General features: G+C 40.9%; 1 protein-coding gene across 3 annotated transcripts in view; it reads left to right on the top strand.

Moving 5' to 3' along the window:
• Window positions 1-23435, top strand: part of ift70 (intraflagellar transport 70) — a 112376-nt gene that overhangs the window by 64277 nt on the left and 24664 nt on the right. For 2 of the 3 annotated variants that reach the window (XM_070901139.1, XM_070901141.1), the window contains exons 12-16: window positions 264-329; window positions 5140-5216; window positions 6697-6907; window positions 12480-12509; window positions 20672-20743. In XM_070901139.1, the coding sequence (XP_070757240.1) occupies window positions 264-329; window positions 5140-5216; window positions 6697-6907; window positions 12480-12509; window positions 20672-20743 (456 nt within the window). The remainder of the gene's footprint in view (window positions 1-263; window positions 330-5139; window positions 5217-6696; window positions 6908-12479; window positions 12510-20671; window positions 20744-23435) is intronic. The other variant, XM_070901140.1, reaches the window with a different exon arrangement.

Genomic DNA, 23435 nt, shown 5'->3' with positions numbered 1-23435 from the left:
TTCAGGGGATTTGTCGGCTTCTAGTCCCATCAGTTTCTCAAGTACTTTTTCTCTACCGATCTCAATTACTTTAAGTTCCTCACTGTCATGAGCCCCTTGGTTCCCCACTATTTGTGGTATGCTTTTTGTGTCTTCTACTGTGAAGACAGATACAAAATCTTTGTTTAACGACTCTGCCATTTCCTTATTCCCCCATTATAATTTCTCCTTTGTCAGCCTCGAAGGACCAGCGCTTACTTTTGCTACTCTCTTCCTTTTTTTAGGCATTCAGAAAATTTGATGAAATGGCGGGTAAACTCACAGAGCAGTTACGGAAATTGACCAAACAGGTAATTAATAAATTTCAGAAATAATTGACCATAATTTGGATTCAATGTTGATGTGCATTTAATGACTGTTTCCTTCATCGCCACTTATCACAAGGCTATTTAGCTTATTGATATCACTATGCTATAGGAAAAATTAGAATTGTGCTTTAATGTACCAATGCACTTCTGATGTGATACTCTTAATTTATCAAACTACTACCATACCTGTGACAAATCTATAATCACCAGTATTTCTCCCAAGTGCTGTACTGCTCAAATTGCTCTCCCGACAAAACCAAGGTTTGGTTGACAAAATCTATAATAACTGTTGGCTATTTGTCACTGTCACAAGTGGACATAGTTTAAAAAGTTCAAAGACATGCTTAATTTAAATCTTACTGACAATACTAGCTTTTTATTAAAGTGATTTGCCCTAGCTTAAATTTAAAGGTATTCTTTCTTCAATCTTCCAAATTACAATTTGTTTTGTGGGCATGATGCTTTTATATAGAATTTAATTATATTTATTTTCCTCACATGCTTAACAACTATGTGTGAGTGAATTAGACTTTTTTCTAACCATTGAGACACTTGCTTTGAGGCTGATGGCACACTTCAATTTGTTGACCACATGGTCCTCTTCCATCCTTCGCTTCAATTTTTTCTGGGGATCAGCAACAGTTCATTCTGTTGTAGTACAGCTTGGCGATGTTTGACTTCACCCTTTTTATAAGTCCTTTCAGGTTGATGCATGTAGGCATGAATTTTGCGGTAAAAATAATAGTGACTTTATTAAAGAATAAATCGGGCAGCAACTGCACATGCTGTAAGAATATAGGCTTATGAGGGTATTTAGAAAGATTAGGCTTTGCAAGAGTTAAATGTTCCGAGCTTTTGCTAGAACTGCTGTTCTACATATCATTTGGTCTCTCGGGTGATGCTTATTTAAGCATAAGGAAGGTGCAGTATTTGAGCAGCAGTTTAAAAAGTACAATTGAGAATTATTAGCCGTTGTTGTACTTTGGATAGAAGGCGTGACCCATTCCCCGTACTGCCTCTCACGTAAGCTTGTACAATTGTCTGTTTCTCTCTGTGGCCTATTTACACTGAGAGAGACCCAAACCTAGGATATACCCCAAAGAACTGTGAAAAAATCCATCCATTCATAGGGATGACACGTCTGTGTCCAGGCACAGGCCTTGGACCTTCGTTAGCTGTCTTTTAGACACAAGGAGGCTGAAATTCACCGCCGCCCGAAACGGGTCACACCTACCGCTTTTGTTGTGTTTTCACCGCCATGATAGATGAGGTAGCCTCTTGTGCGAAATTCAGCTCTTTGTCATTTTTCTTCGAGCTGTCCGGAAGTCAGTCTCTCGGGTGACGCTTATTTAAGCGTAAGTAAGGTGCAGTATTTGAGCAGCAGTTTAAAAATCAGGTCACTGGAGAAATACCACCAACGATGTCTCCCAAGATCCTGCAAATCCCCTGGGAGGACAGACGCACCAACGTTAGCGTCCTCAACCAGGCCAACATCCCCAGCATTGAAGCACTGACCACAGTCAGATCACCTCTGCTGGGCAGGCCACATTGTTCGCATGCCAGACACGAGACTCCCAAAGCACGCACTCTACTCAGAACTCCTTCACGGCAAATGAGCCAAAGGTCGGCAGAGGAAACGTTTCAAGGACACCCTCAAAGCCTCCCTGATAAAGTGCAACATCCCCACTGACACCTGGGAGTCCCTGGCCAAAGACCGCCCTAAGTGGAGGAAGTGCATTCGGGAGAGCGCTGAGCACCTCAAGTCTCAACGCTGAGAGCATGCAGAAATCAAGCGCAGGCAGCAGAAAGAGCGTGTGGCAAACCAGTCCCACCCACCCTTTCCCTCAAATACTGTCTGTCCCATCTGTGACGAGGACTATGGTTTTCGTATTGGACTGTTCAGTCACCTAAGAACTCATTTTTAGAGTGGAAGCAAGTCTTCCTCGACTCCAAGGGACTGCCTATGATGATGATGAAAAAGTACAATCGAGAATTATATTAGCCGTTATTGTACTTTGGGTAGAGGGAGTGACCCATTCCCCGTACTGCCTCTCACATAAGCGGAAATGGGGTGGAGAGCAGAAGATCAGTCACAAGAGGGGCGGAAGTGGAGGAGGGACGGAGTCTCCGCCACTGCCAGTCATCAGCTGATGATGTCATGACGCTTGTGCATCACCACGTCTCTCCTCGTCACTTAAAGGGGAGAGCCGCTGCGAGCTCTGTAATTATTTTAGTTGGGTCAACTAGGCCACCAGGAAAGATTTCGGCGACAAAAAAAATAAAATGGCGGCCGCAGCAGTGCGCCCTCCCCTTGAATGGCGGCCGCACAGCCAAGTCAGAGAACACAGTGCACCGACAGAAAAAAGTGTCGGGGCCACCGCTCAGCAGCCTGAAGATTGTTTCCCCTGAATTTAGCTTGAGGTGCGGGAGATCGGCGGTGCGCACTTTGATGATGCACTTAGGAGGGGTCGGCAGCAGCGGGGCGGAAGTGGGGACCGTCGGAAAAAGCACCGAGGAGAATTTCGCGAGCGACGGCCATTCAAATCCAAATCGGTGGCCATTCAGTTCCACCGCGTGGCCACCACTTTCTGGCGGTAAGAGGCATTATTGGGAGGCTGAATTTCAGCCCCCAAGAATTTCTGTTCCTCAGTTGATGATGTACCCTATGGATCTTGAAGACAAGAGTTCTAACTAAATAAAACCTAGGTTGGTTTCCCTGATTCTAACAAAGGAGTAATAAAACTGTAGACTAGCAAACTTAATATTAAACTTCAATCTCAAAGTTTAATACCGAAGAATAGTAAAAAAGGATTATATTTGATTATATTTCGATAAATAACAAGAGTATGTGCATATCCACAGTCAGGGAAGAGAGATTAGAAAAAACGCTGTAGACAGCTTCAAGTCTCAAACTGTTCTTCCCTCCCTTCTAGCCTGAACAATTAGTTTGCAATAACAGGATATTTGTGATCGTTCATTATGCAGCTGCAAAAAGCCAGCCTGAGAGTCCAAAAGCAATGTATTTTACAGAATAGCAGTTTTAGCAAAAGTTTGGGGCATTTAACTCTTGCAAAGCCTAATCACTTTAAATATCTTCATTAGCCTATATGCTTACAATGCGCAGCTGAACGCGGAAATCAGGAAATTGCTGTCAGAGTTGCCTTGCTCCGCCAGGTGTTTCTCTATAACAGTATCTGGCCGAGAGACTCTGCATTCAGATACATTGAAGGGCGTAAAGCTGTGGTACTTGCATGATGATCATCATCATAGGCAGTTCCTCGAAACGAGGATGACTTGCTTCCACGCCGAAAAGGGATGAGTTCATAGGTGTTTCAATGAAGGACCTAATATTCCGGATCCCGAACTACATCTTGAGGGGTGGAAGATGCCTGTGCGTGGATTTTTTTAACGTGTGGTGACCATTGCACCTCAGCCACCACACTGGCTTGACAGAGCTAGGACTTGGTCCAGTGGCAAGGATTACCCAAGACGACTGGAGACCAGCTCTGCTGCACGGACCGAGCGCGCACACGTTTCGCAGTGTGGGCTGGCCTGTGCTGCCCCTGGGCCCTCGCCTCTTCTGGGCCCCGAACACTCTCCTCTCCTGGGCCCCGATCACATCCCTCTGTGAACTCTTGCTGCTCCTTCGCCCCGACCTCGCCACTCCTGTACCTGCCCGCACTGCAATCAGCCGTCGCCCTCCTGCAGCAGCACATGCTGCTCCCTGCAGTGGTATGCTGGCCCGCGCTGCTCGCTCTAATGGCCCCAGCATGCTGATGGTCTTGCAGACTGGGATCACGACGATTTCTGGGCCGGGCTGCTGCACGCTGCTCCTTCCAATGGCCCCGGCCTGCTGATGGTCTTGCATGGTAGATACCCAATAATCATGCCAGAAAAGGTTGGGGCTAGTCCATTCCAGTGTTAGTGAATTTTTAACGGCATGTCTTAAGTACTGCCAAGCAACCAATTTGGCACTGAAAATTAACTTTTACAACTATGAAGTCTCGTTTTATCAGATTTTAATTATTTTAAAAATTAAATTTTTAATCTTTTTCTTTGTCTCTTTTATCACCCTCTCTTAATCCCATCTTTCCCTCTTTTTTATTTTTCTTTCTGTACATGATTTGGCATTGAATTAAATATTACACTGCCTGGATTCGACTCTGGCTAATTAAGGATTCTTCAGTTTGATTGGTTAAGGAGACACACAGTTGCTTGTGCTATTCACACAGGTACCAGATCCCCTATAGAGGGCGCTGCACTGTTTGGATTTCTAATCACCGCAAGTTCCAGTGAAAAAGCCCAAGGAAAGTCTGTGGGCAAGTGTAAGTGTAATGAATGGATAGCGCCGTTCATTCAGCGCTGACCGCAAAATCAGGGCCATTGTTTTAGAAACATAGAAAATAGGTGCAGGAGTAGGCCATTCGGCCCCTCGAGCTCGCACCACCTGCAGTTTGGCTGCAGTTGGCTTAAAGGATTTGAGGCTAGTGTATTTTTGAGTGCCCAGCCATCACCGAGTCTGACTGCAACTCTGATTTTTTTAAGCGATTCTCAGTACACTTCCAGACCTGAGGAGATGCACACACCATAGATATCTGTGTGATAATGGGTGCATTAAAAGTAAGCATTGGACATGACAATTAAACTGATCGATTTGAAAAATGTGCTATTGCTGAAGTGTCTTTTTAACATTGCACTTACAGGAGAAAATGATAGGTTGTGTCTTTGAAGTTAAAACAGGCTTGCTAATAAGTGTGATAAAATAAAATGGTAAAACTTGTTTTCCATCTAGGTACAGGAAGCGAGACATAATCGAGATGATGAAGCAGTGAAAAAGACAGTAAATGAGTACGATGAAGCACTTGAGAAGTGAGTTGCATTCAGAAAAAATCCTTCAAATATGTTATTGTGGTTTAATAATTGTTAGAAGGATGTAAGTTTCTAGGTTAGCGGTTATAGATATTCTGCAAGTAAAGACTATAGGGAAGACAGTTTATACCCCCTTCCTCCTTCTAAAGATGTATCTACAAATTTTGACACCACTTCCTTTAGGATAAATCAAAATTATTGACACAGACAGAATTTGCTCCCAATTACTTTGTAAAAATTGCCCTTAACTTCTTGCCCTTAATGTCTTGTCTAAAGTCCATGTATAGTTTATCTACCATGTCTGTTACCTCCTCAAAGAATTCTATGATGTTTGTCAAGCACGGTCATCCCTTTTAAAATCTATACCAGCTACTTCTAACTTTTCCCATTTTATCTAGATTCTGTGGTAATTTCATCTTTAGTTTATGGAGTCTGAAATTTTCCCCATCAGAGTTTTAAAAAATTAACTGGCCTGTAGTTACTCTGATTATGTCTTTCTCCTTCTAAAAATGAGTACTATATTGGACACTCTCCAGTATTCCATCTCACAACCACACTCAGTAGATCCCTGAAATATAATTTCTAGGGCCGCGGCAATTTCCTCCCTTAGGTCCCACAGGATTTTAGGATGTATCCTATTGGGACTATGGTGCGTTATATCATTGGTCTCAACATGCTAGGGTCAAGAAGAGGAAAATTGGCCCAGGTTCCCACACCTACTCTGTGATTCCTGCAGGAACTCTAGATGTATGAATGTTGGCTGAGAACAAGGTCGAGCTTAGGGTGCACAAGCCCCTTCCCCACTATCAAACAGTCTGCTGATCCCCATCTACTGGGGGGAGGGGGTGAAAGTCTGCCTGCCACAAAGATACAACATTGACCACAACCATATTTCTGACTTTGGGGTCAGTATCATATTGAAGGCAGACTCCCCATGCTGCCTGCAAGATAGAAATGGCAATTTAAATAAAAATTCATGCCAGACCTTGGGTCTGTGCAAGGCAGCACTCCCTGAGGTGACAGTTCCAGGATTTCTGGGCAACTCTTCCACAAGCCACTGAATGCTGGCCCCTGCATCCCGCATTTGTAGAGTCCAAATGGTGCAAAATACAGTAGGGACATGTTTCCTTCATTTGCATGAAGCTAACAGACACCTCCCCATATACAGGCACATGTACTCTGTTGAATTGGGACATACCTTCGAAAACTGCAGGGAGGCAAGGGCATGGCTGGTCTTTTCAATCATGTCCACGTCAGAACCACTGTAGAATTACCATGAATTGTTCTCATTGTCTAGGTTCACAGTTGAAGAATAGTCACTTGACCAAAATGGCAGGTGCCCTTGAAACTGTGCCCCAGCAAGGAGTCATATTGACAGGAGAACTGTTAATGATTTTAAATATATATATATATATATATATATGCCTTGTAGCAACTTATACCTTGACTATTATAAAATTAATGGAATGTATTTTCTTAGGTATATTCCAGTGCTTATGGCTCAGGCCAGAATCTACTGGAACTTGGAAAACTATCAAATGGTTGAGAAGATCTTCCGAAAATCAGTGGAGTTCTGCAATGAGCATGATGTTTGGAAATTGAATGTTGCCCATGTTCTCTTTATGCAGGAGAACAAGTATAAAGAGGCTATAGGCTTCTATGAACCAATTGTGAAAAAGCATTACGACAATGTAAGGCACCAACATTTGCATGCGGTTTTGTTTTTTAACCATAGTGAATTGTCACTTTTAAGTCATTTAATGTCCCTGATGAATTTATTCAATACAGTCTGATAGCTATCAAGCTACTGTAAATTAAAGATTAATTATTTAGATATTAATAGTCAGTTATGTATTCAATCAGCATTTAGGATTATTATTCATAGCCGAACCACATTTTTTTATTCATTCATGGGGTGTGGGTGCTGCTGGCAAGTCCAGCATTTATTGCACATTCCGAATTGGCCTTGAAAAGGTGGCGATATAGTGGTGTGGTGAGCGGCCTTCTTGAACCACTGCTGTCCGTGAGGTGAAGGTGGTCCCACAGTGCTGGTTCTTGTTTTTCCTAGCGATTTGATACAACTGAGTAGTTTGCTAGACCATTTCAGAGGGCAGTTAAGAGTCAGCCGCATTGCTGTGGGTCTGAAGTCACATATAGGCCAGACCGGGTAAAGGCAGCAGATTTCCTTCCCTAAAGGACATTAGTGAACCAGATGGGTTTTTATGACAATCCATGTAGTTTGATAGTCACCATTACTGATGCTAGATATTTTTATTTCAGGTTTATTTAATTAACTGAATTTAAATTCCACAGCTGCCGTGCTGGGATTTGAACTCATGTTTTTTTTTCGATCACGTGATGTGGGCATCGCGGGCAAAGCCAGCATTTATTGCCCTTGAGAAGGTGGTGGTGAGCCATCTTCTTTAACTGTTGCAGTCCATGTGGTGAAGGTACTCCCACAGTGCTGTTAGGGAGCGAGTTCCAGGATTTTGATCTAGCGACTATGAAGGAACGTCAATATGTTTCCAAGTCAGGATGGTGTGTAACTTGGAGTGGATACAGTATATCCATATTCAGATGTGCGCTTTCTAATAGGTGGCCAAGTTTATGCTCTTAATCTGAGGTTTTTTTGGGCTTTCTTGGAGCTACACACACAATCTTTTAATTTGGTTTATTTTGAATTGAAAAGAAAAGATTGGTAAAGGTGAGTGAGACTTGAGTCAACTGATCACTATTACAAGATCTCTTCTGTTAAGCTGTTTTTTGGACATGTTCCTCATACGTGTGATAATTATAGGATCGAGGTTTTTCAAGGTCAAGTCAAATGTAAACCCTAAATTTACCAGATTCATTGTTGAAGCAGTGACAAATATTTCCTTATTGAGCACAAACATAAGAACTTAAATTGACAGACGATTGATTATCACTGAAATGTTTTCTTTTGGTGATTTTTGTCTGTCAATTAAGTGAGATCTGTACAGAAATGTACCAATTTTGTTGGGTACTTAATATACATTTTATACAGGCATTGAATTGACAAATGCAGTATCTCGAACAGTTTACTTCTGGTTTAATTCACTGACAAATGGGGTTGCACATTTTTCAAGGAGTGGATTTTACAAAAGTCAAGAGACTGATAAATTTCATATAAATCTCTTAAAAGCTGTGCAAAATACTACACAATTCATCGAGCCCTCCCAACTTCACAGAATTTCAGAGATTCTGCAGAACGTTTAAAAAACGTACAAAAACCTTAACTTAATTTAAAATCACAGGGCTAGATTTTCAAAAAAATCCGCCAGCGCAGGATTGTCACCCAAAATACCGCTAAGATTTTAAAATTACCGCTGGTGTAAAAATAAAAGGAAAAAATTCCACCCGGCAAAAAAAAATGGAACTTACACCTCAATTCTCGGCAGAAAATGGAATCTTGAGCCGATTGGGCGGTTCTTAAACAAAATGGGCGGCAATTACTAAAATTTACACCGAGGCTACGGGTTGGGCCTAGGAGGAGGAACACACAAAAAAATATCTTTTCCAAAAAACATAAATTTAAAAAATCAGAAAACATTCTCGGGATCCTTTACACCTTAATCACTAAGAGAATTTTAAAATAATTATTAAAAACCCATCAACTTACCTTTTTTTGCAGGGCTACTTACCTACCGCCCAGCCCCCGCTGCTACTCATGGGCGTTTTTCTTCTACTTGCCTACGGGTCACCGCTGAGTCAAAAATCGGGTAATAGCCGTCCATGGACAGTGCACGCCAGTGATCCGCTCCTCAGTGGTATTTCAAAACCGCTGGCGGAACTCTTTGTGGAAATTTTCACCAACCCGGTTTTCGCCCAAATCGACCAATACCGCCGAGAAACCGGGCGGCGATGCAGTGAAAATTCTAGCCCATTTAAGGGTTGATTTGGGTTGTGAATGTTATCCCAACCACAAAATGATTCAACATGCGTTCACTGGAACAGGGTGAGCAAGCCCTCCAGCATTTCTTCAATAGAACCTAACAAAAGACAAAAATAAAATGCTATAAATTAAACAAGGGACATCAAATTATTCAAAATATGAGGGTTTAGGATGTTAAGTAAAATTGATTGAAAACAAGTCTTTTTGATGAACCTTTATGGACAAATGCATAGAATTAGGTCGAAATTACAAGACAGAAATTGGCTGTTCGGCCCACTCAATCCTTGTTGATGATTATTCTCTACACGAACAACAGTCCTGATACCATATGCTCGCTCTGTTCCTATATTTTATTCCCTTTTTCTTTCAACCACCTATAAAATGTTAACATGGTCTCTGCTTCAGTCACTAACTCTGGTAGTATATTCGATAGCCTCACAATCCTAAGTGTAAAATTGTTTCTGCTGCTCTCTGTCCTAATTTGCATTTAATCTTGTATCTGTGCCTTTACATTCTAGACCCCTCAGTCACTGGGAACAGGCTGTTGTGACATACTCCATTCCAACCTTTCATAATTTTAAGCATCGCTGTCAAATCACCCCATAATCTCTCCTGTTCCAAACAAAGCAGCACCAATTTTTTAAGTCTTTCTTCATGTTTGTATCTCCTCAAACAAGGCAGCATCTTAATGAATCTGCATTGTACCCTTTTACTGCTTCAACATCCTTCCTATAATATGAAGCCCAAAACTGAAATGTATGTTGCCTGCTTCTAATTATCTCCTTTTCATCTAGATATTTAGGAATTTAATCTTTAATTAAAGATTCCCAAATTTCCCTGACCCCAGATGTTAAACTAATCAGCCCGTAATTACCTGGGTTAGCACTGTCTCCCTTTTTTGAAAACAGCCATTTCATTAACCACTCACCAGTTTTCCAACACACAACCACTGTCGATAGAACCCTACAATTTTTAGGTTCTGGGCTATTTCTTCCCCCATTTCTCTCAGCATCCTTCGATTCTGGTCACCATACTTGAGGAAGGATGTCACCTTAGAGAGGGTGCAGATAATATTTATTAGAACAGTACCAGGGATGAGGGACTTCAGTTACATGGAGAGACTAGAGAAACTGGAGTTGTTGTCCTAGATCAGAGAAGGTTATGGGGTGATTTAATAGAGGGGTTCAAAATCATGAGGGGTTTCGAGAGAATACATGAGGAGAAACTGAGGGTCAGTAACCAGAGGACATGGATTTAAAGTAATTGGTAAAAGAGCCAGAGGTGAGATGAAGAGATTTATTTTTACACAGAGAGTTACTATAATCTGAAATGCACTGCTTGAAAGGGAAGCAGATTCAGTGGTAACTTTCAACAGAGAAGAGGATAAATATTTGAAGGGGAGAAAATTGCAATCCTATAGGCAAAGAGCAAGGTATGGGACTAATTGGATAGCTCTTTCAAAGAGCCAGCAAAGGCAAGATGGGCCGAATGGCCTCCTGTGCTGTAAGCTTCTATGATTCCAAGTATCCCTCTCGGGTCCCGCGCTTTGTCCTCCTTTAATTTAACTAACTTCACTATTACTTTCCTTTTTATATAGTATAGTATCTCCCACATCTTTTAAACAATTTAGGATTTATCTCCTCTCCAATATCCTTCCCTTTTTGTAAAAACTGAAACAAAGTAATTAAGTATTGCTGCCAATTTCCGCTCATCCTCCACTAACTCACTGGGGGCAGAAATTGCAATCTGAGGCTTCCTTCGTATGAACCTGTCCGATCTGAAAAAAATCTCCAAAAGTACCTGGTCCCGGAGGAATGTAGGATTCCGGTCAGAGGCCTAAATTCGCTGCGCAGCATAAGGGGAGATGTCTTTCATGTACCTAGTACATACGCACATACATGCTGGAGTCATGTGGGCCTGGACCACCAATCACTATGCAGTATTCTCATTGATAAAAATAGGAGTTATGTTTGTACAGACTCCCATTGCTATCAATGAGAAAAACACCGAAACACAGCATAATCAATAAATAAAACACCTCTCATATTTAAAGTTAATTGAAATTAAATGTTTTGGAGAAAAATAATATTTGGGGGAATTTTTTTTGTGTTTTAAAAATAAACTTACCTTAATGGACAGGGTTTTTAATATAAAAATGAGTGTTTAAATTACATTTTTATATGTTTTAAAAGTGTTACGCTGGTAAAAGTAAGCTATGCACCTGCTTTTGCCAGGTGTAAAACTTTGAAGGACACTCGCTGGGCATGAGTTGGGCAAATAGCCCAATCTCTCCCGCACGGATGTCCTTCTCCGGGGATGCGGAAGATCTGTCAAAACAAATCTTGACAGATCGGAAAAGCTGGTTCTAGGCGCATGCACATTGCGCCCCGAAAACCGGCTTTTGCGAGGCCATGCCGGGTCCGTGCACACTTCGTACTGACCCGGCAAGACTGCAATTTTCAGCCCACTATCTTCTCTCAGATCCCATCTCATATTTGACAAATCTCCTTTTACTAATATGTTTGGAAAATGCCTTATTGTTTTCAATATTTTTTTAATTCTTTCCTATCCCTTTCTTAATTTTTCCTTATTTTCTTGTATTGTCTCTTATTTGTATCATACCTATAGGCCTCATGTCCTCTTCTCTAAGCTTAGTTTGTTTCCAACCTCTTTAATTATCTGTAGTATTCTGAAACTTGAAGTATTTTTTTTAATGGTATATATTTATTCTGCAACTTTCCACTTTTTTTTTAAAGTATGCCATAGTTAATCTACAGTTCTGTATATCAGTTTCTCTTTCTACCTCTTAGCTAGCTCACTCTTCATTTTTCTAAAATTTGCCCTAGTCCCCAGTCTAGTGCCTCTGTTGTTATATTAATTATTTTCCATTTCTATTTAGACCTGTACGTCATTCTCTCAAAAGTGCAATTTCTGAACAAAAATAGGAAACGTAAAGGTCCTGTATACCAACTACCATATAGGTAATACTAGGCAGCTGAGTACACTAGTACCAAGAGATTGCCTGCGCAAGTACATGTTGCCCCTCACAATATTGTCAGTCATAATATCTTTGCAAGGCTATTAATTCATGCACTTAGATTCTACATGGGACCAGATTATTAATACACTTCATTAGAAAAGGTTTATCCATAATTATGATATAGAAAAATTGGGAAGTAAAGATATTAAAAGGTTTGCTTAATAAGATACAATTATTGTACAGGTAGTACATTGTTCCAAAACAGAAATTATAAATGTTTCTTTAAATTTTGTAAAAATACTTAATTTTGGTAAAATGTAATTTCTAGTTGTTACATATTTCTTAAAATATTGCATCTATATTCCATCAGGATTTGTACTTGAACATGGCAAAATTGCAGGTAATTTAGAGTCCATTCCAATCTGATATTTTTTAGAACTGTGCCAACATTAAAAAGTCATTATTAAGTAATCACTACAGTGGGCATTTGGTACATGTATTTCTGTGAGTTGCCACTAACATTAATACATGAAGAGAATAATGCATTAAAATGTATTTATTCTGCTTAACTAAACAAAGCCTGTATCGCCTTATCTGGGAACTTTTCACCTGTCTACTGTAGTTGGGCCAGCACAACATCCAAGGATGTCCCTGCAAGAGAAAAATCTCAGTAAAAAGACTCAACAGTGAATGAGATTTTTTTTTTAAACAACTGACAGTATGATATAACAGCATGATCTGTGTGTGAGAAGTGTTGTTTTATATTAGAAAGACGTGTTCTGGTTATGTGTGTTTATTGTAATATGTAACACTTGAAGTTGCAATATTCCATCTCGACTTCTACATTGAATCCTCTATATCAAATCATTTTTTATTGTAAAATGACTTGCTATATTTCGACAAATTGAATTGTTTTCTTTTATGAAATTGTTTTAAAACTGGCATGGTGATCCAATTTGTTACCTGCCAGGGGGACAGACTTCAGGGGACTTTGTTTTCCATTACATGTAAAAATTTGAATTGTGAAAACTATAAGTTAGGGGAACTGATTAAAGGTAGTCTTTTGGACACTGATTTTACAGTAAAGGGATAGTACAACTTTCACTACACTGCTAAACTTTCTCGGAGTATATGCAGTCTTAAAAAATAAAGGATTTTGATTATACTTTAAATCATAGTTTTTAAGCATAATTGTCATTCTCTCGTCAAGTCTATGGCGGAAATGTAACAAATGCAACCATTGTTACAGAATTAGACCTTTCCTCATTATTTGTGCGATTAATATGTTACTGCATTAAAATACACCATAATGTTTTAAAAGTCAGCAGATGTAAAAATGTTAAATGTAGCGACGTACTCATTTAAATTATTTGGAAAATATCTGCGACAAAACCTTAAACTAGATTTTTAGTCAGTCTTAAATGGAATATTTTGTGGCAACAGTTGTGAAAGAGAAAATTGTTAGACAAATTGAGAAATTTAACGTCCAAACATTTAGGTAATGACTATACAATGAAGTGAAGCGAAAATTAGGAGCACGAAGGACAAAAAACTGATTTATGGTCTATAGTTTTAATTTCACAACAATATGTGTTAAAACATTATAGTTAATTACTGGTTTCTGGATATTAAGAAAACCTATTTAGCAGAACTTTTAGGGCCTGAAATTTAACAACTTACCACCTACTTACCACCCAGAAATACAGGTTTCGTCAAAAAAAAACACATTTACTGCCCGGCGGTAAATTCATCAGTCATTACCGCCGGGCAGTATTCGATACTGTCCGCCCATATATTACCGTCCAAATACTGCCCAAAAGGGAAGTTTCATCATTAAGATCCATTTACCACCGGACCTTAATACCATCCTGAAAAAGCTGGGCTTACTGGATCTTAAAGTGGATGGTATGGACACAGAACTGACAGGTATAATTGTTTCTCAGAAGTGTGGCATGTTTGATATTCTACAGATCTTTATAGTTCTCCACAGTTTGATGTATTTTTAAATGGATTGGTTTTCTAGTATTTTCTAGTGTTAGCCAATAATGCAGTTTGAATAGCAATATACTACTGAGTCTGGAAATTGTGTGTGTGTTCACTAGAGTGATCTTATTTTATAAATGGTCTAATAAAGCCTTATTTACTCCTTTATTAATGAACTATAATAAAAATGTTATTCGTCTCATCCTCCAGTCTCTCTTCCCGCCACCCCCCCTACAGTGATCTCTCTCTCTCTCCCTCCCCCCCTTCCCTCACACAGCGATCTTTCTCCCCTCACAGCGATCTCTTCTCCCCTTTCCCCCCCCCCCACAGCAATGTCTCTTCCCCCCCCCCACACAACGATCTTTCTCCCTCCTTCCCTCCCCCCTCCCCCCACCCCACAGCAATCTCTCACCTCTCTCTTACCCCCACAGCGATCTCCCTCCGCCCCCCCCCCCCCCCGCGATCTCTTTCTCCTCCCCCCCCCCCCCTCCCCTCCCCACATACACAGCAATCTCTGGTCGGCAGTCTCTGGCATCTTGTCGGTGCTTCTCGGGGGGGCAGAGCTTGACAGCCGCGTGCACACGCGTACGCACAACTCGGGAGCCGATAATTCCCGAGTCGGAAGGCCTCCTCTGCCCGCCACCGTCCGCTGCACTCCGCTCCCACTCCCACCGAGAAAAGCGGAATGAATCTCCCGCCCACTCGGCTCCAGTGGTACCAGGCAAGCACTGCCCGGGTACCGCTGAAAAACGGGCAGAACTTAGCTTCAGTCAATTTCAGTCCCTAAGTCTCTCGTTATCTAATATTGGGACAGGCAATATAAAAATTGTCTTAAGTATTAATTTGAGGACATCACCAACTTGTGTCCAGTAATTGCTAATTTTGCAAAACTTAACTTTGCAAGCCCAATATCAAATGAAGCATGATTGGTTGAATGCAGTTGTATTGATAATAGTTTAATTTACAGCTACACAAAAGCCGTGTAATATACTGCATGTAGGAATTTTTAAAATGGACAGGATTTCACTTCATAAATGATAGTGAAACAGCAATGGTGAAGTTGAAAGATATAGAGGTCTTATTCGACTCATTGTTCAACAAATATAAATCACCGCAAAGGAGCAATCAATAAATCAAGTAGAAAGTTAAACTTTAGCCAAATTAGTAAAGTTTAAGTTTGACTTAGCCGTGCTCAAACTGTATAGTGCTCTGGTCAGACCACACATGTCCAGTTCTGGTCACCAAATCACAAAGAAGGAAAGAAGGCACTCAAGCCCTTGGAGGCAGTGCAGAGAACAGTAATGAGACTGATGTCTAGCATCAGAGGACTAAGTTATGATGAGAGACTGAAGAGATGAGGCAACATGGAGGGGACGCCATAGAGATACATAAATGTTGCAGAAAATAAACTATATTGTGAAAGTCAGACAAAGGGCACACGTTAAAACTTGTGAAAGGGAAATTTAGGACTGATGTGAGAAAATTATTCACAGAAAGGGGGAAGTCAATTAAAATGAAAATCGGAAGAAATGTATAACAGGCAGCTGAATTGAAATAGCTCGTTTTACACGATCATCTAAAATCAGAATTACCCCCAAAAGAGTAATCAACACACTGAAGAAATTCAATTCATGGCTGTCTGTTTTGGGCCTAAAATACAGCGGCCAGAAGTTGAAAATCAGGAGGTGGTACCTTGCCCTCCCCACTGAAGCCCTAGCCCTACCTATTTAGCCGGACCTGTTGATGCGTGAGTAGCTCACTGCCTGAAAGAAGCTCAAGACTGATTACTGGGCAAATCGGGGTCCTACAGTGGTTGTAGGGCCCCGATGCAAAATTCAGGTACAAATGGGCAGAGCTTGTAATAGGTCTTGAGCGGCCTATTCAGCAGTCCTGAAAAGGTCCATAGTGGTAGCCACTCCAAAAAAACACCCACAAAATTTTTCAAATATATTTTTGTGGAGCCAGAAGGAGCGGGAGTACAGCGAGCCGCTACCATCATGGACTCTCTTTGCTGTCCCCCAGGACTTGCCTCAGACCTGCACGTGGAACAATTGTTCTGCCGACTTACCACCCATTTTGGGTGCAGGTCAAAAAAATTTCTCTCCCATGGAGTAGACTTCTGCATGGTGATGGGAGCAAAAGCAATAGAATCATTTGAGAAACTGTTGTGATGGGGGGGGGGGGGGGGGTCCCTCTGACCATATGAGCAAGGAATGGCCTTCCTCAGCTGTATCAAACTTGTGATCTTGTAAACAAAACTGTTGTTACCTGCATTTTAAAAGGACAAGCCAAATGTAAGAGAATTTAATCAATGTAATAGTTTTCAGAGCTAATTTTGAGTGGGTGGGTACCTGCTTATTTTCAGCTATGGTTCTGTTTGCCCACAGGCGGGCCATGCAGTTAAATCTATGATAAGACTATCAAAGACCATAACTGACTGATGAGAGACATCCTTCGCTGATAGATTGATAATTCTTTCTTACTCTTTATAGTGGAATGTTACTTGTAATAAACTAGTTAAAGCATTTGAAAGTTTAATTTTTTTTGGTATGCATTGAAAGGAATAGCAATGCTGTTTAATAGTTAAACTACCAATTTGCAGTAACAGTCAATTGCTAATCTTCCATTGTTTAGCCCTTAAGGGACAGTGGCATGTTCTTCGTACCAATCAGTGGACGTTACTGTCAGCAGTTGTATTGTATCCAATTTCTTAAAATGTTCATCCCAGTTCAGCTCCAGGAAATAAGTATTTAAATGTTTTAGTTGAAGTTCACTTAAATTATCTTCTAAATACTGAATTATAACTTTCTGTATTTCCTTGTCTAAAAAAAAGGTTTATAATCCTAAAATCACCTGCTTGCTGTAACGGAAACTTCTGTTTTATTTGTTTGATCAAACTGTCAGCAATCAGTTAGCAATCTCCAGATAGAATCACATAAATCATAGTACTGAGAGAGGCCATTCAACTCATTGTCATTATGCCAGTGCTGACTCTTCAACCGAGTGTAGTCTAATCTCACGCTCCTGCCCTTTCCCTGAATCCTTTTATATTAATTTCAAACATTTACTAAATTCACTTTTCAGTGTATAGTTTTTGCCTCAATAGTAATTTGTAAGGCATTGCATGTTCCATTTTTAAGTTACAGCAAATTGACAAACTGCAATAAAACATAATCCACAGAAAGTAAAATAGCAGCCCCATACCCACAGTACTTTCAAAATTGTTCATATAGAGTTACATAGAATCTACAGCACACAAACAGGCCATTCGGCTCAACTGATCTGGGTCAGTTTTTATGCTTCATACAAGCCACCTACCACCCCTCTTCATCTAACCGTATATCCTTCTATTCTTTTCTCCTTCGTGTGCCTATCTAGTTTCCCCTTAAATGCATCTATGTTATTCGTATCAACTACTACTTGTTCCACCTTTTTATCACTCTTTGGTTAAAGAAATGTCCCCGGAATTCCCTATTGGATTTACTGGTGAATATCTTATATTTATTGCCTTAACTTTGGTCTCCCCCACATGGAAACATCTTCTCTGTCTATCAAAACCCCTTCGTAATTTTAAAGACCTCTATTAGGTCAGCCCTCAGCCTTCTCTTTTCTAGAGAAAAGAGCCCCAGTCTGTTCAGCCTTTCCCGATAGGTATATCCTTTCAGTTCTGGTATCTTCCTTCTAAATCATGTTTGCACCCCTCTCCAGTGCCATAATATACTTTTTATAAAATGGAGACCAAAACTGTGCATAGCACTCCAAGTGTGGTCTAGCAAGCTTCTATACAGGTTGAACCTCCCTTATCTGGAACTCCTTTATCTGGAACCACCCCATGTCCGGTACCATTCCCGGCCACCGGGTGGCGCATGCGCAGAACTCCGACATGAATAAATTGAAGTCCTTCTTCGCTGCCGACTCTCGCAATCGCTGGCCTGACCCCGCGAACCACCGCCCCACGCCCTCCCCACATGATCTCTCTGCTGCATTCCCAAGCCAGCCCCGCTATCCCCTTGCTCAGTACCTGTACCATGGGGCAGCACGGGCCAGCCCACACTGCGATATGTGTGTGCACTAGGTCCGTGTAGCAGAGCAGGTCTCCAGTCGTCTTGGGTAATCCTTGCCACTGGACCAAGACCTAGCTCTGTCAAGCCCGTGTAGTGGCTGGTGTGCAACGGCCACCACACGTTAAAACAATCCACGCACAGGCATCTTCCACCCTTCAGGTTGTAGTTCAGGACCTGGAATATTAGGTCCTTCATTGGGACACCTGTGAACTTATCCTTTTTTGGCGTGGAAGCAAGTCATCCTCGTTTCGAGGGACCGCCTATGATGATGATGACCTGTACCATCCAATTTAATGTGACCAACCCTTGTCCGGAAAAATTCCTTATCCGGAACAGGCCAGGTCCCAAGGATTCCGGATAAGGGAGGTTCAACCTGTACAAGTTTAACAACTAATCTGCTTTTCAATTCTATCTCTCTAGAAATTAACCAGTGCTTTGATTTTTTTTATGGCCTTATTAACCTGTGTCACTACTTGTAGTAATTTGTATAACTGTACCCCAAGATCCATTTGCTCCTCTACTCCATTTCGACTCTTAGAGGGAGAAATTGCGTAGCACCCCGTTTGGGGCGATAACTTTTCTGGTAGTGCACAAGTATCACCGGGCCCTACGTGAGTGAATCTGATGCGAACTTCCGGTTTAGCATTTCAGGAAAAAAGTGGAGCCCTAAATCAAGCGCTACCACTTCCCTTGGAGCACTAAAGCCGGCAAGAGGGGCGGTAGCTTGCATGCAGCGCTGCCAGGATCTGAGGTTTCTTCCCTCCTTTAAAGGGAAGGGCCATCGCTGCAGGCTCTGCATAACAACGAGGTCCCTCGTCGCCGACGGCAAGCCCAAGCACTCTAGCAGAGTGCAGGGCTGATCAATCGTGGCAGATCAGATTGTAAAAAAAATATCCTTAGGCTGAAAAGATATTTTTACTTACCTGACCATCATCACCTTTAAGTCCCACTCCCCAAGCGGCCGGTCTCCCTAACAACGCCTCCTGCAGCGCCAATGTTGACGCCTGGCGATCTTGCAAGGAGTGGAACCGAATTTCTACCAGGGTGCTGCACAGCCGGATGACGTCACGATCTCTAGGCGTAGAAGATCATAGCGCTAGCGGTTACCACCACCACAAACCTCCACAGCAATTTTGTGGGTGTTGGCACTCTCACAGAGTTCCCTTTGCTTCTTTACCCCAATTAGACTCTTAGAGGGAGAAATTGCGTAGCGCCCCGTTTGGGGCGAGAATTTTTTGCAGTCACAGAGCCGGTAGCGCCCCAGGCAATAATGGAAGGTGCAAAGGAGGCCAATTTTTAGCCCTTATTATCCAAGCAGTATGTGGCTTCCTTATTCTTCCTTCTAAAATGTAATACCAATACCTATATTGAAATTCATTTGCCAATTACATGCCCATTCTGCAAATTTATTAATGTCTTGTATTTTGTTCTTTGAAGTTTACTTTCAATTGGTGACACTCCATGACCTTATTTAATTACCTTATTAGGATATATTTGATCTGAGTGCTCAGATCAAAATAATTCACCATCAGTATTTTTGTATTTTTCTTGTTTATAGCAGATACATTAAAGATAATAATGTATTTCTCTCCCCCTGCCCCATTTTGTGGCCTGCCAAACAGCTGCTATTGCCTGGTTGCTTCTCAGCCCTAGAATGTTAGCACCACTGAACTGTGACATCTTGCTAGTTAGACTCAGGCTTCCTGTAACCCTTGCCCCTCCCCAAGTGTATTTAGTGGGGCATATCTCGAGTACACTGCTTTCTAAAGTTATTTAATCTGCACAATGCATCTATGAAACAATTTTTAAGGCACCCCCAGGATAATAGATTATTTCATTTACTCAGTTTTTATGAAATGCAAATGAGGAATTATTTCACATAAGACCAATAACACAATTAAAAATTATAAATTAATTTAGTTCGATCAATTATTTTCTGCCATATTTTTCCCCGCTCTCATACATTTCTTGGATTTCCAGTCCTTTGTGCATAATGTCTCTACATATCTTCTGCTAAGAGTAATCTATGCTTTGTCAAGTGAAAATGTTTTTTTCCCCCTTTTAAATAGTTTTTTGTTTTTTTTAATATATTCTGAAGCTGGTGGCAGAAGGTTTAGACTTTTTCATGACTACGTAGATACTTTGGTCAGCAAAATAGAACATTACGCTGCCCTTAACTAAAATAATGCTATTAGTTCTCACTTCATTAACCTTGCTATTACATAGTCAACTTCACTATAACAATAGTTTTGAACTTGTCAAGAATGAATTGTGACTTTATAATTTGCAAATATTGTGTCGGAATACGCTGTTGTGCTTACACATATTTCATTTTGATTGTACTACTTAAAATGCCTTAATTGAATGTGTGATTGGATGTTGTGTACACTGCAATTGCCACTTTGCTTGTTTTGATTTCAAGGTCCACACTTGTTACATGTTGCCGTTTTATCCATTTTTAATGTAGTGTTGCTTTTATATAGACAAATGCTTATAATCATTTTATTGTTTCCAGATCTTAAATGTGAGTGCCATTGTCCTCGCTAATCTCTGCGTTTCCTATATTATGACCAGTCAAAACGAAGAGGTGAGTGAAATATCCATTTATGGGTGACCTATATTAGAATATAGTAGTTTCCATTTTTATTGTATTAATTAAACCTTTTTGAATGTATATTTCTTAACTTCAGTCATTTTTGTGCTTAAATTTGACTTTTATTCACCCATTTACACACCCTTCCCCGACTCTAGCTCTAAGCCAGCCTGCCACTCACCTGGCTGCCCTTGTGGAATCACACCACCACGATGTGGAGCATGGCCCCACTGCTCAGCTCCATCCTGGTCACCTGTAGTTTGAGCAACGATACTGCGCTCAGTTCTGGGGACCATTCCTCAGAATATATTGATATCGGAGGGGGTGCAGCGCTGAGTCACCAGAATGATACCGGGGCTAAAAGGGTAAATTATGAGAACTGTTGCGTAGACTAGGTTTGTATACCCTTGAATGTAGAAGATTAAGGGGTGACCTAATTGAAGTGTTTAAGATGATTACAGGATTTGATAGGAAAGATAGAGCGAAACTATTTCCTCTAGTGGGGGAGGCCAGAACAATGGGCATAACCTTAAAATTAGAGCTACGCTGTTTAGCGGTGATGTCAGGAAGCACTTCTTCACATGAATAGTAGTGAAAATATGGAACTCTCTCCCAAAAAAGCTATTGAGGCTAGGTCAATTGAAATCTCAACTTGAGATTGATAGATCTTTGTTAGGGAAGGGTAGTAAGGGTTATGGAACCAAGGCGAGTAGATGGAGTTAAGATACAGATCAGCCATGATCTAATTGAATGGCGGAACAGACTTGAGGAGCTCAATAGACTACTCCTGTTCCTATGTTCCATGCTGATTCTCTCCAATCAACTCAAAATTATCCAAGTGCTCAGTCACTATGTCCTTGATGACAGATTCCAGTAACTTCCCCACAATTGATGTTAGAGTGACAGGTCTATGGTTACCTGTTTTTTCCTCTCAATCCATCTAGGAATAGATACTGTTCTCTGCAGCTGCGACCAGGAGTTCTTGGCCCTGGTCGAGCCAGGCTTAAGGATGTCTTCTCACAGCTGGAGAAAAATGTGGAGTGGGAGGGGGAGGATTCAGTTGTTGTGATCCACTTGGAACCAATGGCATAGGTAGAAATAGGAATGAAGTTCTGCTGAGCGAGTTTGAGGAGCTAGGGTCCAAATTAAAAAGCAGAACCTCAAAGAAAATAATCTGGATTGTTACCTCAGCCATGCGTAAATTGGCATAGGGACAAGCAGAGCGAGAGTTAAATGCGTGGCACAAAGAGTGGTGTGGGAAGAAGGAGTTTCGAGGCATGGGCACTGGTCCAAAACTAGAGTCTTAAACTTAAATAAAGACAAGTACATAGGTTTGAGGGGTGAGTTAGCGAAGGTAGATTGGGAAATTAGATCAAAAGGTATGATGGGTAGGTAAGCAGTGGCAACCATTTAAAGAAATATTCCAAAATTCTCAACAAATATACATTCCATTTGAGAAATAAAAACTCCACGGGAAAAGTGATCATTCTATGGCTAACTAAAGAAGTTAAGGATAGTATTAGATTAAAAGGCTTATAATGTTGTGAAGAATAGTAGTAAGCCTGAGGATTGGGAGAGCTTTAGAAACCAGCAAAGAATTACCACTTTTTTTTTTTAAAAAGGGAGAAAATAGAATGAGAGTGAACTGGCAAGAAATATAAAAACAGATTGAAGAGCTTCTACAAGTATGTAGAAAGGAAGAGAGTAGCAAAAGCAAGCATTGGTCACTTAGAGACTGAGACAGATGATACTATAAAGGGGACAACGGAAATGGCAGAGACTTTAAACAAAAATTTTATATTTGTCTTCACCAAAAGACAAATAGCAAAAATAGTAGGGAACCAAGAGGCTAATAAGAGTGAGGAACTTAAAGTAATTAATATCAGTAGAGAAAAAGTACTTGAGAAACTAATGGGACTAAAAGCTGACAAATCCCCTGGACCTGATGGCCTACACCCTAGGGTTCTAAAAGAGGTGGTTGCAGAGATAGTGTTGCATTGGTTGTGATCTTCCAAAATTCCCTAGATTCAAGAACAGTTCCAGCGGATTGGAAGGTAGCAAATGTAACCCCGCTATTCAAGAAAGGAGGGAAAGAGAAAACGGGAATCTACAGACCAGGACCAGTTAGCCTGACATCAGTTGACAGGAAAATACTGGAATCCATTATTAAAGGAAGTGGTATCAGGGCACTTAGAAAATCATAATGAGGCGAAAAGTGCGGTCGGAGGCTTCCTTCGTACGAATGCCTCCGACCCGAAAAAAATCTACGAAAGTACCTGGTGGTCCTGGAGGAACGTTGGATTCCGGTCGGAGGCCTAGATTCGCTGTGCAGCACAAGGGAAGATGTCTTTCAGATACGTACGTACAAGCTGGAGTCACGTGGGCCTGGACCACCAATCACTGCAGTATTCTCATTGTTAAAAATGGGAGCTCTGTTTGTATGGACTCCCATTACTATCAATGAGAAAAAACCCTAAAACACTGAAACACAGCATAATAAATAAATAAAACACCTCACATATTTAAAATGAAATGTAATTAAATGTTTTAGAAAAAAAAATAATTTCGAGAATTTTTTTTAATGTGTTTTAATAGTGTTAAAAAATAAACTTACCCTAATGGACAGGGTTTTTAATACAAATTGAGTGTTTAAATTTAATTTTTATGTTTTAAAACTCTTACACTG

This window comes from Pristiophorus japonicus, chromosome 15, assembly GCF_044704955.1.
Source record: "Pristiophorus japonicus isolate sPriJap1 chromosome 15, sPriJap1.hap1, whole genome shotgun sequence".
Classification (NCBI taxonomy): Eukaryota; Metazoa; Chordata; class Chondrichthyes; family Pristiophoridae; genus Pristiophorus; species Pristiophorus japonicus.
This window is presented reverse-complemented; position numbering and strand designations above follow the sequence as displayed.